The sequence below is a fragment of the Lolium rigidum genome, chromosome 6 (assembly GCF_022539505.1).
Source record: "Lolium rigidum isolate FL_2022 chromosome 6, APGP_CSIRO_Lrig_0.1, whole genome shotgun sequence".
Taxonomy (NCBI): Eukaryota; Viridiplantae; Streptophyta; class Magnoliopsida; order Poales; family Poaceae; genus Lolium; species Lolium rigidum.
In genome coordinates, this window is record NC_061513.1 from 202,523,549 (window position 1) to 202,536,511 (window position 12,963).

Here is a 12,963-nt window from a genome sequence, read left to right on the forward strand (position 1 = left end):
TAGGCCATGAACACCAGTGGCAACCACGCTTGCGCATACTTGAGCCGACTATCGGGAACAGGTGCACAAAATAGATACATGCTACCAAAACGCGCCCCTAGGTGTTGGGCTTGTGCCGTGCTGGTCGGATCCGTCGGCGGCCAGGTTTGATCCGTGGGTAGAAGAGAAAAAAGGGTAACGGGCTGTGTACGGACTGCTTGCGACTTTCAGGGCCTTTGCTGTCGAAGAAAACTTTGAGGGCCTTGTTGTGTGTACTTCCATACGTGATACGTGTAGTGCGTAGACTCTATGAGCGTGTACGATTCTGCATCGTAGTCGTAGGAAATTATGGTCGTCCCGTGGAGAATCTGTGATGCGCGGACGTGTTCAACCTCGTCTAGAAGTAGGTTGACCCACCACGGGAAAGCTGGACTAGAAGCAGGCACGTGGCAGTTGGAACGCCTCGCTGGCCGTTGCCTCCCTCGCGTGGAAGGAGCGAGCACCATGACTCAGCCAAGCTCTTCCCATCCTCCGTGACCGTGAGAGCAACAAACACCCAACTAGCAGCCACACGCCTGCCGCCGACTTGGTGGCCCCACACCGTGGTTGGGTCCCGCGTGTCAGCTACAGACTCGAACGAGAGAGATGTCAAATTAGGTGGGCCCTCGCTGCGGTGGTGCCGACCAAAGGCTGGAAACTTCCGAGTTCCGTCCCGCAGGTGACTCAACCATGAAGCCACGAACCCTACTACACTTTCCCTTTTTTTTTTGTTGCGCCGCATGCCGCACTGCCGTTCTCCCTCCTCCGCCCGCCTTCTTTCCCCAGCCCGTGCGCATATTCGCCCGCATCGCCATAAAATCCCACCGGAAGCACGCACGGCGAGAGGGAAGCAAGCAGCCGAGCCCACCGACCAGCAGCGCCGGAGCCTAGTCCCAGCCCCCTCCCTCCTCACTCGTCCCGGCCTCCCGTGGCAGCTGCCGAGCCCTGCGCCTTCTCTCATCTCCGTGCCTGTATCGGCCGATGGCGGCGGCGACGGCGGCGGACACCACCGATGCCTCCACGGCCGGGCTCGCGCTCGCCGAGGCGAACATCAACTGGGAGAGGTACCCATCCTCGCTTCAAACTTCCAACTTGTTTTTCTTTTCATCTATTCATTCATTGCCTTGCCCCCCATGAGGATGCCCGCCCGCGTCTTCACAGTGATATACACTCCGGTTTACATTCAGCTCATTGTTTTTTTTGGGTGGTGAATAAATCGGCCCGATGCGGTGCCTGATGTAGGTAGGTCTAGTCCGGGAAATGGGGATTCCTGGTGGCGGGATTGGTTTCAAGGAAGACGATTCACGACCGCATTAGCCGTTAATTTGGTTGTTTGTTTCCTACATTTTCGTTTTTAGCCTTTTTGGGTGCTGGGTTGTGGGAGGAGCACGGGGTCATGAGGATCACGTTCTTAGCGATGACAGATTTGACAGGAACACTAATTTGTACTGGAGTACCTTTCTTCAGCAGCCTCAAACTTCCGCTGTAGGGAACGCCAACTCGCCTACGTCTTCCACCGGCTTCCTTCCTTCCTTTTGTGGACTTCTCTCAACACAAAATAGTGTGTTGAACAAATACGAATCGACTTCTTTCTTCAACATCTAGTGTAAATTTTCAGAGGCCACCCAAGTGAATGGGTACCCAACATTGCCACGGTCCATTAATTTCTTTTGCTCTCACGTATAAACAGAATTGAATTGACGTGTATAGAAATATATCACAATTTTGAATTTTTTAACTTAAATTCATTTCAATAAAACTGCTAATGCAATTTCCTTGTTTAAATGAAGGCTTAGCTGATTAGTTGCAGCAAACACATGCGACTAAGTTATGTATTTTTGCAACTGAAAATGTGGCTCATGTCCGACCCAAACATTTAGCAACAACACAAGGATCTAACAATTATGATTATGCATTACCAAATCTCATATCAGGCCAATTTCATATATCCAGTGAAAACAAAACCACATCAATGTCATGACCATCCCACCCAAAGTTAGTAATACTACTGTGCAACAGCTCATCATTCAAGTGTGGAAAGATTTTTTTTGTACTGTATGCCAACATAACCACAATTAGTAATTTTGTTATTGGAGAGGTAATCCGTCCCAAGATACTCAGAATTGCAATAAGAAATCATCTACCTCTGCTCAGTTGCAGTGAAGGCGTCATGAGCTAATGTAACTTCAGAGTCCATCAATGATTCCCAAGAATTCTGTAAACGAGCCAAACTTTTTCCTGTTAATATGTGCGTTTTTTCTTCTCTCACTCTCACTCTCTATAGTACGATTGCTACCACAATGATTCCCAAGAACTCGTTCCGAAGCACTCACCAAGTAGATTTTATCTATTTTGCTAGCTATACAGTTTTCTTCATATGCAATTATCCCTTGCTGGATCATGTACAACACCAACTTCTGAGTACATATGCTTGTCCTTACAACAACTGATTTCTGTACTGAAGGTTGGACAAGACCAAGTTTCATGTCATCGGAGCAGTCCTGTTCACAGCGCAGCAAGGTGTTCTGCACCCAACAGCTGTTGTGAAGACTAGGATGCAGGTTGCCCAAGGAGGGCTTTCGCAGATGTCTGGTTTTGCCGTTTTTAGAAAGATATTGAGGAGTGATGGCGTCCCTGGTGTTTTCAGAGGTTTTGGCACCACTGCAGTTGGAGCTCTACCTGGACGAGTCTTGGCTCTGACTTCGCTAGAGATGTCCAAGGAAATGGCATTTAAATATTCTGAGCATTTTGATATGTCCGAGGCATCGAGGATTGCTGTTGCTAATGGTGTAGCAGGCCTGGTGTCAAGTATATTTTCGAGTGCATATTTTGTACCTCTCGATGTGGTGAGTATCCTTTCTACTCTTCTTTCCCATCCCTCTTAAGCCTCTAACCTTGCACAGCTGATTTTTCTAGGCTTAATGGCTTAACTAATATTGTTGCATGCTAGTTTTGGAGGAAAAAGACTGAAAATTTATCGCAAATGTATCCATTTTGAAATTATTAATATGGTGCTACCTTTTGCAATATTTTTGGTTTTTAAAGTTTCAGGACTATTTTTTTCTGTATGTCCTGTTAACCTTTATTCACCTATGTATGTTTTCAATTCCCGTGTAGCTCTTGCGTCTTTTTTCTGTATCTGAAACTGACAAGGGATGATGGTTTGAGGAATAAATTACCATTTAAATTAAGCACATCATCTTTTATTCCTCTTAACAAGTAGCATTTGATTTTTGCTGTCTACTTTACATGTTACTGTTTTGTATGTGCTTGTAGATTTGCCAGAGGCTCATGGTTCAAGGATTGCCAGGGATGCAAACATATAGAGGTCCATTTGATGTGATAAATAAGGTTGCCAGGACCGAAGGTATCCGGGGACTTTACCGAGGTTTTGGAATTACCATGTTAACTCAATCACCAGCTTCTGCCCTTTGGTGGAGTTCATACGGTGGTGCTCAACATGCTATCTGGAGGTGTGCTATCTAATATTTCCCTTTTCCTTTGTGTTCAACGTTTGTAGTGTCATATCTTGTTGATATTCTTGCAATCCCTATTTAGGAGCTTGGGTTATGGAAATGACACGCAAAAGAAACCATCTCAAACAGAACTTGTTGTTGTGCAAGCAACAGCTGGAACATTTGCTGGAGCTTGCTCATCGATTATCACTACACCAATAGATACCATCAAGACACGGCTTCAGGTAAAATTATTTTGTTCATCTCAATATGGATTGTTTTGTATCTTGGTAGATTCATCTTTCTCAAATATATAGCCAGTATGCTTGCCTTGCTTTTTTTTTGGCATTGCAAGCTTCATGTTAGAAAGGCCCATGAATGCTGAGTCTTGATTGTTGTCGTAGTTTCATCCTGGGAAATGAACTCAGCATTACCGCAGTATCCTCTTGGTGTGAACTTTTTATACCTTGTCAGAAAAGTCAGTTTTGTTAGCAGTCCCTTATTGGTAGGTGCAATTAGATAGGGGAGGAAAAAATTGTGAGTCCTCTCTTAAGAGGAGCTCTAAAACTAATAGTGTACATGGGAGAAGGAGGTTGCACCAGTGGTAATAGGCTGACCCTCCAAATAAGCAACCAATCGTGTCATATGTCCTTTCAACCGTAGGATCGCCCGCATCTCCTGCAGCTTTCCTTTGCTTATTTCACCACTCTCGAGAAACACAACACCATGGTTTTCCTTTTGCCTCCTCGCTCCTCACGGCCTCGATCTCCTCTATTGGTATTGATATCCTTTGCGCTGCCTCCTCCGCTAGAATGTAACACTTGCTTTCCGCTCTTCTCTCCTTTTTCCTTCAACTACCTTGACTCACCAAAGTTGTTCTTTCTTCCTTCCTCGGGGTATTGAGCGCCACATTTTTGGTCAGGGTTATTAGAGTCTCTTCAAACTTGATAAAGATCCTGCAATCTCAGGATCTCTTGCTAGTGGTGAATTGCCAAACGTTTTTGGTCAGCGGTTGTTAGTCTCTTCGAACTTTATGAAGATCCTGCAATCTCACGATCTCTTGGTATTGGCGAATTGCCAAATGAGCGATCCTGCCTTTCTGAGTAATGTGATGGCTTATTGTTTGTTTGGATTTCCACTTGGTGATTTTAGTAGCTTCTGCTATTGTTGTGTGGCTGTGTTTGCACTGTCTGCATAGGCCACACAGCTTGACCATGGTTGATATGTTCTTATGTGGGTTCCAGCTGCAAAACTGGGCAAGGCTAGCTAATGGGTGACTGTGCCCCTAGTCAAATCCGGCCATGGGTGACCATGGCAGGGCTGAGATTGGATCATGACAAGGGCTAGCTGACGGTGAGCGGCACACAAGGATTGATTGTGGCCACGAGCACCCGTCACTGATCCTTACTGCATACATTGTTTGCAGCTACAAAGTCCACATAGGCCTGACCCCTGGAACCATAAGTTTGTGGTATTGCCCAGTTGAGAATGTTTTGGCTGAACTCTGATCATAAATATTGTCAATCTTGGGCTATGTGTTATGGACCTTGATCCACGATTAGTAGCTTCAGTGACTGGGCTCATCCTTGACGTGGAACAGAAGCTCCAAGACATATTAAAAATGTTTATTGATTGCTTGTCTAAAATGGTTACACTCCTTAATGGACAAGCATGTCGGAGCCTTGGACATGCTGGCCGGCCTCAGGGCCCTGGCCCCATGACCCTAACAATATTGTGCACAGGGAGAAGGCGCAAACTACCCTGCCCCATCTACTCACCTAGTTACGGGCATTGGATAACATAGTTACGTTGCTGCTCCTTCCTGCCCTTCGTTACGATTGATTTGCATCACTTACTGTACAGGTGGTAACTATTAGCTCAAAATGAATTGAGTTTCCTTCATAGTAGGTTTCTTGCAAGCTCGTTTGTTTTTGCATCACTTACTGTACAGGTGGTAACTATTAGCTCAAAATGAATTGAGTTTCCTTCATAGTAGGTTTCTTGCAAGCTCATTTGTTTAGCTCTAACATGAGTGAGAAGTCAGCTCATCGTGTTCCCATGCGCAGGCCACTGATACCTAGGTTTCGCCGCAGAGCATATCTAGTGATCCCACACTTCATGTGATACCATAATACCAGCCTTTAAAATTCAAATTTGCAAGTTTTAATTTTTTTTGAAATAAATATGTGAATGTTCACGGAATGTGTGTCACCATCCCTAGAATTTGGAGAACAAAATTCAATGTGCAGAGAAATAAAAAGACAAATCCAACATGAATAGTGCCAGAAAAGACAAAAACACAAAATGGCACTATTCACATAGCAATTTGGATTTTTTTTTTGTTTCTCTGTGTGTATTCCGAATTTGACTCTGAAAATTCTAGGGAATGTAAACACACAACTTGTGAACACCCAGAATTTTGTTTCAATTTTTTTTGGCATATATAAATTTGAATTATAAAGACTGTATCATGGTATCACATGAAGTGTGGGATCACTAGATAATTTTTCGTTTTGCTGTCATATTTATATGTATTGAAAGATATTTTGGAACCGACTAGTTGCTGATGTCAGCACTATTCAGATGAATTTATCATATCACATATACAGCTTGCTTTGGAGTCACGTCTTGGAAGTTGTGTATTCCTTATGATATGAACTGCTTGAGATGTCTTTGCAATGTTGCCAGTCGTCACATGTGGTTGTAGTCACACTATATTTTTCAGAGCTCCCTTGCTGACGCTTGCCAGGTGCTAACAGCGTAACATGTGTTATCTCAGGTTATGGACAACTACGGGAGTGGAAGGCCATCTGTCGTGAAAACTACCAGGCTGCTGCTACGAGAAGATGGCTGGAGAGGTTTATATAGAGGGTTTGGACCGAGGTTTCTTAACATGTCCCTTTGGGGTACATCAATGATTGTCACATACGAGCTAATAAGTAAGCCTAGTTCTGGAAATCATCATCCATGCCCTCTTTAGTCTACCTGGTTGATTAACTCTTTTTTCCTATGACAACTGCAGAGAGGCTTTCTGTGAAGCCTGAACAATGAGCTTTTGGGTTCTGCTCCACCCAGTTGGTCATCGTTTCCGTGTTGGCCATCTAGTGAGCACATTTTTTGGTACAGGGATTTGCAATTGGAACAGCAATTGGAAATTCTTGATGCAGGAATCCCTTATGAAGCTTTAACATGTTCCCATATGAAGCAACCTTGTAAATACTTACTCTAGCTATGTAAGAGTTGAAGGTGCTCGTTTACGGATGAAATAGCCACGAATGGGGTTGAAATAGCCAGAGGCTTCGTCTGGGTAATGGAGCACGTAGTCGTTGTATGAGTTGGAAATTTTGTATCTTGTCCTATGTAGTGAACTCAAGATTGTGTTTTATTGTACTTTTGTAGCTCAGATCTTGGGATGAGATGACATAGCCAAATCAATTGAGCAGAAGATGTATTATCATGTTAGCTATAAGTTTGTCGCCTCAAATTTTCAATTAGCATACAGAGTTTGCCTATGTATTTCTACCTGTGGATGTTTGCCTCTTCAATTTCGTGCCCGCTTGTTTCAGATATCAGCATGAAGCATTTTGCAAGCATAGCTGTAAGCTTTCGAACTGTTGTGATGGTGCTGCCTAATACCTAATGAGTCCAGGATCACTGTTGTTTGCTTACATATTTTCTGTCTCTGGAGTGTAGAATACAGAGGAGTCCCTCAATGGTTGAAAGTTTGAATGAATTAGCGTGTAATCAGATGAAACATAATAGTAACTGTGATGGAACAGGTGTTCCCATGTGATGCTCAGCAATAGAGCAATTGTCGAGGTGATCTTGCACAGTGGGGCGCTCCTGAGGTGCTATAAGCTTTCGAACTGTTATGATGGTGCTGCCTAATACATAGTGAGTCAAGGAATAGTGTTGTCTGCTTACATATCTTCTTCTATCTCTGGAGTGTAGAATACAGAGGCTACCTCAAATGGTTGTTTGAATGAATTAGCGAGATGAAACATAGAACTGTTAGGAAACAGGTGTTCCCATGTGATGCTCAGCAACAGAGCAAGTGTCGAGCTGATCTTGCAGAGACTCAGGCCTGCCTTCTTGCAGGCAGTTAACTGGCGGCACCGTGAGCGTCGCCACCGCCCCGTACGCGTTCCAGCAGTACGGGCGGGCCAGCGTTGCCTCGCTGCCGCCGCCGCCGGCGGCTGGCCGCAGCTCCACGTCGGTCATGGTGATGTCCGTGCAGGCGACGGTGTCGCTGCACGCGAAGCGGATGGGCCCGCCACCGCCGTGCGGCTGCTGTTTGTACGTGCCGCGGATGTCCCGGTACGTGATGCCGGCGACGCGCACGGCGGAGGTCTGGTTGGCGCAGCCGTTTCCGAGGCAGTAGTACTGGTCGATGACGATGCAGGTCCTGACGTTCTCCATCCGGACGCCGGCGAACTCGACCGCCGACACCGAGCCGGCGCCGCCCTGCCACGTCTTGATGCGGAGGCCGTTGTCGGAGTCGAGGATCCGTGTGTTTCGGACCGTCACGTTGGAGACGCACGCCCGCGTGTTGCGCACGCCCAGGCTCCCGATGCTGCGCGCACGTTGGACGGCGAACCCGGCTATCAGCGTCAGCAGCAACGATCGAGAAGTGCGACAAAAGCTATGGCTGCTTTACCTGATGCCATGCCCGTGAGCGCATGTCACGTTCTCTATATGGACGGCGGAGCAGCCGGCTCCAATGGAGATGCAGTCGTCGCCTGCAGCGACTCAAATCACGGGTCAGGGCTCGGGACGAGTACTGTACTAGTAGTAAATAATGTTCGTACGGGCGCAGCGTACGCACCGTTGTTTATCCTGGAGTTGTGTATCTGGACGGACTTGGTGTTCTCGACGTGGATGCCGTCGGTGTTGGGGCTGAACGCCGGCGAGCTGATGAAGAGACCGTCCACGCGCACCTGGTCGCAGTTGTCGAACTTGAGGTGGAACTGCGGGCTGTTCTCGATCCTTAGACCCTGGACACTCACGTTGTTGCTGACGAAGAACCGTATCAGCTGCGAACGGGACACAGATAAGTGCAGGAAATAATCTAGCCATTTTGTTTACTCCAGGCAAAGATATGCATGACAGGGTGCAAAGGTGAAGCAGATTAATGTATCGATGATTGCTGTGAGATAAAACAGAGTGTAATCCAAGTGATTCAGTGATTGGTTGGTGCACTTACTGCAGGGCTGTCACATGGTCCGGGTAGGGTTGATCCGTTCGGGCCCTGAACATGCATACCAATGTTACAACTTGCTGCTTGCTAGTAGCACAAAACTATTGCTGAACAGATTGATTCAACTAAGCAAAATAAGACACAGTTAACAGTTTACTATGCAACAGAACAAGCCTATCAACTCTCAAGCCTAAACATAATTTCATAAAAGTAAATTTGAAGTGTATACAAAGTAGACCATAGAAAATATTCTAGTGGTTTCAAATCCTACGAACCAAACAACCTCTATAGGAAAAATCCCTAAGGACTGAAATCCTCCAGAATTTCACTGGAATTCCTTTGAACTAAATGAGCTCTACAATCATATAAGATTTTCTAGCAAGATCGAGGTGAGGCTTGTTTGAAAAAATCTTGTATCCATGATAAGATGACATATACTCAACCTCTATAGTAATTCTAATTTCCTGCTTTTTTTTACTGATTCTTGCATATTTTTTTCTGTAGGATTACATATGATATGACATTATACTCCTGTGTTTTCCTATTTCCGTGTTTTCCAAATCGTGGGCACCACCGCACCAAGAAGGCCCTTATGCTAGTCTTATGCGGGGTAAATATTTTTAGTTTATGACATACTCACACCTAGCTGGAGAAGGTCGTCATGGATCTACTTACTCAACATAAGTGGTGCTAATCTTCACATCATGACATCTGGAGGCTACCATTTACGGACTAGAACTTTTGTTGCAGGGTTTGTCCCTTATGTGTGGGTGCACGGCTTGGTTGTACACATCATCTATGCATAGATGAAAGTCAACTATTTATAGTTGCATCTGTTATCTACATTGCTACTCTATCTGTTTCCCAATACATTGTAAACAAGTTCAAATCATAGAGGGTGGTGTGGTTTGCCTCCTGTATGCATTTGCACACGGATATACACGAAAATCACAAAAAGCGTTTCAGTTTTATAACGTAGATGTATGTGTCTTCAACGTGCCTGTAAAGTTTCGTGAAGAAACGGCATATGATGTGTCCTACGCAAAATAAACAAAAAAATCATGTCTCTCAAAAGCAATTATACAAGTACTATATTTCTTTAGAGGATTTTTTTAACACGGCCCCAAGCTTGTCTTTTTTCAACAAAATTTTACATGTTCTTATATATGGAACATCAACATAAACTTGTGTAACTGTATCCAGAATTTTTTTGACAATTATAACACCATTTTTAAACCCGGTTCATATGTAGTCAGGTTCAACTTTGAATTTTTGTTAATCAAAGTCAAAATTTATAAAGTTTGATCAAGTATGTAGAAACAAATATCAACATTCGAGGCAATACAAAATTCATTCTATGTGAAAATATATTTTATGATGGGTCTAATAATATCGATTTGATATTATTGATATCGATATTTTTACTGCATACTTAATTATTTAAAGTTTAAGAATTGGTCAACAAATTATTCTATGTTTTCTTTTCAAAAATGAAGTTTTACGTACCCTATGAGGTTTGCATGGAAGATTCCACCACTCCTCCCCGTTGCCCTCAATGGTTCCTCCTCCCGTGAGCGTCATGCCATCGGTCTTATAGAAGGTTATCCATTGGCGCCGGCTATCCGCCTCCGGCCAGCTCGCTGGCCCGTCCGGTGGCATCAGCACGCCGTCAATCTAGAAGAGGCAACGCACGAATTCCCATTGACAACGTCGACGAAGCCAAATTAAACAGATTCAAAACGAGTTCACGGGAGCACCGTCCATATGCAGGAAGATGTGTGCGGCTTACTTGGAAGGTGAGCCCGGGCTTGCACGGCCCCGTGAACACGGTGGAGGTGACCGTGAACACGCCGTCCGACGGCACGAGCAGCGTGGCGGACTCGGCAGAGCACGCCTCCTTCCACGCCGCACGGAAGGCGCGGGTGTCGTCGGCGGACGAGCCGTTGCCTGACGCGCCGAACGCCCTCACGTCGAATAAGTTCCTGCAGGAAGCTGGCGCTGACGGCGGGAACGCTGAGGGAGGCTTTGCTTCTCTCATGGCTGGAGGTAGCGCCGGTGGCTTTGCCAATGGCAGTGGCGGTGGCTGCACTGGCGATAGTGTTGGAGGCTTGGTAGGAGCAAACGGTGGTGTTGGTGACTTAATGGCGGGTGGCTGCGCCGGAGGCGATAGTGCTGGAGGCTGGTAAGGAGCAAACGGTGGTGTTGGTGACTTAATGGCGGGTGGCTGCGCCGGCGGCGATAGTGCTGGAGGCTGGTACGGAGCAAATGGTGGGGGCTTTGCTGCCGCGGGCGGGGTCGCATGGTGTGGTGCCGTTGGTGACTGTACTGGATAGTGTATCGGCGGCTTTGCAGAGAGGCGTGGCGGTGACTGCGCCGGCGAGAATGCTGGTGGATTGGCAGCAGAAAATGCCGGGCCATTTGAGGCCGCTGGAGGAATCGCGTTGTGTTGTGGCGTCGATTTGGCAGGAGACTGCGCCGGCGATGGTATCGGTGGCTTGGCCGGAGGAATGCGCGCTCGATTGACGTGTGGAAGCGTGGGTTGCTCGGCCGGCGGGAGCGCCGGCGGCTTAGTGAGATAAATCGACGGTGGCTTGGCATGAGAATGTGACGGTGGCTTGGCTAGAGTAGGCGACCTTGGCGCGCCCACAGGTGAGAAGGCCGGTGGTTTGGAAGGAGGGTGTGACAGCGAGCACGGCCTGGTGTTTCGAGAGCGCGGCGGAGGGGCGTCGCGGAACCCCGGAGAAAGATCCGGTGGTTTCACCGGAGAATCACCATCGACGACGTAGGGAGGGAGCGCCGATGGGGGCTGAGAGATGTGGCTGTGGTGTGCGTGGTGGTGTCTCCGGTGCTTCCGGTGGTAGCGCAGCAGGGTCCTTGCGTCAGCAATGGGGAGGAAGGACAACACGAGGAACACCATCGATATGGCCACCGCGCGGCGCCACGGTGGAAGTGAATGCCGGTAGACCGCGCTTGCCGGTGGCCGCATCGCCCACCCCACCCCTGGCTATCGGTGGCGAGCCGGATGCTGGGAGTCTCACTGGAGCCGGGTAAGACGGCTGGAAGAGTTAACAAGCAAAAAGGAGGCGCTGCATACATGATTGCACGTACATCATGTGGTCGCGAGCTAGCTTTAGTCTGTGGTATATATACACATATATACTTGTTGTGGAGTGATGTTAACTTGCTAAGATTTCCTTTTGAGAAGAGTAGAGGCAGATTTGATAATCAATGGCATTTTCTATTTAATGCGGTTATTGCCAGTTTGGATTTGAGAAAGGTTTCAATAACATGGAGGTAGTTTACTTGGGCAAACAATCTTTCGGAACCTATTTACGAAAAGTTAGATCATGGCGGAACCAATTGGGAATCAAAATACCCTATAGTGTCGGTACAGGCTCTAGAACGTATAGTAAGATTATCGGATCATGCTCCCATTCTTTTCACTACTGGACTGTTTGACACGAAAAAGAGGACGCTAAGGTGAAAAGCGTCTCCCTTACACCGGGGAAAAATAATGCGGGCGTGCCAGTGTACAAGTACACAAAAATAAAAGGGAAAAGGTACATATTAATCATCACGACTAATAAACTAATCCCGAGTGTGCGCTCCGTGTGGCCTGCTGGCGCGGCCGGTATGACTAGGCGATTGTGGTTTCCTGGTTCCCGGGGCCTCGGAAGACACCCGGTTAATTACTCCCGCGGATAGAACCGCGAGACACCTCCGATTAAGCTGCTTGGTCGTCGTCTTCGGTCTTCGCTTCGCGTTCTTCATGCATGGTGGTGGTGTGTGTTGGCGACGGCAGAGTCCGTGTACTAGCGTGTACACGCGCCGTGGATAGCATGGCCTTTGCTCCGGCCATGCCCGCCTCGCCGTCTTGCCTCGTCGGTCTTGAGCGGCGTCGGGTGTTGGTGTCGAGGTAGCATGCATGATTATGCTTGGCTTGACGTCGCAACGACTTGTAGTTTCGCCGAAGGCGCGAGGGGTACACTCGCGCGGAAGTAGTCGTAGTAGAGGAGTCGTGCGGAGATAGGGTCCGCGGAAGTAGACACGTAGGTTCCCAGCAGGCATGGCCGGGTGAAACACAATATTTGCACATGTATTAACGTACACGCGCATGCAATGCATGAGTTTCAGCTAGAGCGTGTGCAACAAGCACAGTCCAGCTAGCCGCGTAGATCGAACTCAAACGAGCCCATCGCCCAGAACAGCTACACGCCCGGCCGAGGTTCAGCGCGGCAGCATCGCGGCCGCCGATTACCGACGCGACAAGAGCGCCAATGTTTCCCACGACAT

At 47.3% G+C, this 12,963-nt stretch overlaps 2 protein-coding genes across 2 annotated transcripts; one reads left to right on the plus strand and one right to left on the minus strand.

The window, feature by feature from the left end:
- The first annotated feature begins 993 nt into the window (after positions 1-993).
- On the plus strand, positions 994-6,989 carry LOC124666330 (solute carrier family 25 member 44-like). Its single transcript, XM_047203671.1, has 6 exons — positions 994-1,082; positions 2,483-2,864; positions 3,295-3,491; positions 3,577-3,718; positions 6,253-6,412; positions 6,496-6,989. Exons 1-6 carry the CDS (start codon positions 1,000-1,002, stop codon positions 6,522-6,524), a joined length of 993 nt encoding a protein of 330 aa, XP_047059627.1. The 5' UTR covers positions 994-999; the 3' UTR covers positions 6,525-6,989.
- A 333-nt stretch (positions 6,990-7,322) lies between these two features.
- On the minus strand, positions 7,323-11,587 carry LOC124663687 (polygalacturonase At1g48100-like). Its single transcript, XM_047201362.1, has 7 exons — positions 11,401-11,587; positions 10,460-10,683; positions 10,177-10,344; positions 8,677-8,721; positions 8,299-8,506; positions 8,131-8,212; positions 7,323-8,046 (listed from the first exon to the last, which is right to left on the minus strand). The coding sequence occupies exons 1-7, from the start codon at positions 11,585-11,587 to the stop codon at positions 7,485-7,487; spliced, it is 1,476 nt and encodes a 491-aa protein (XP_047057318.1). The 3' UTR covers positions 7,323-7,484.
- Positions 11,588-12,963: the final 1,376 nt, after the last annotated feature.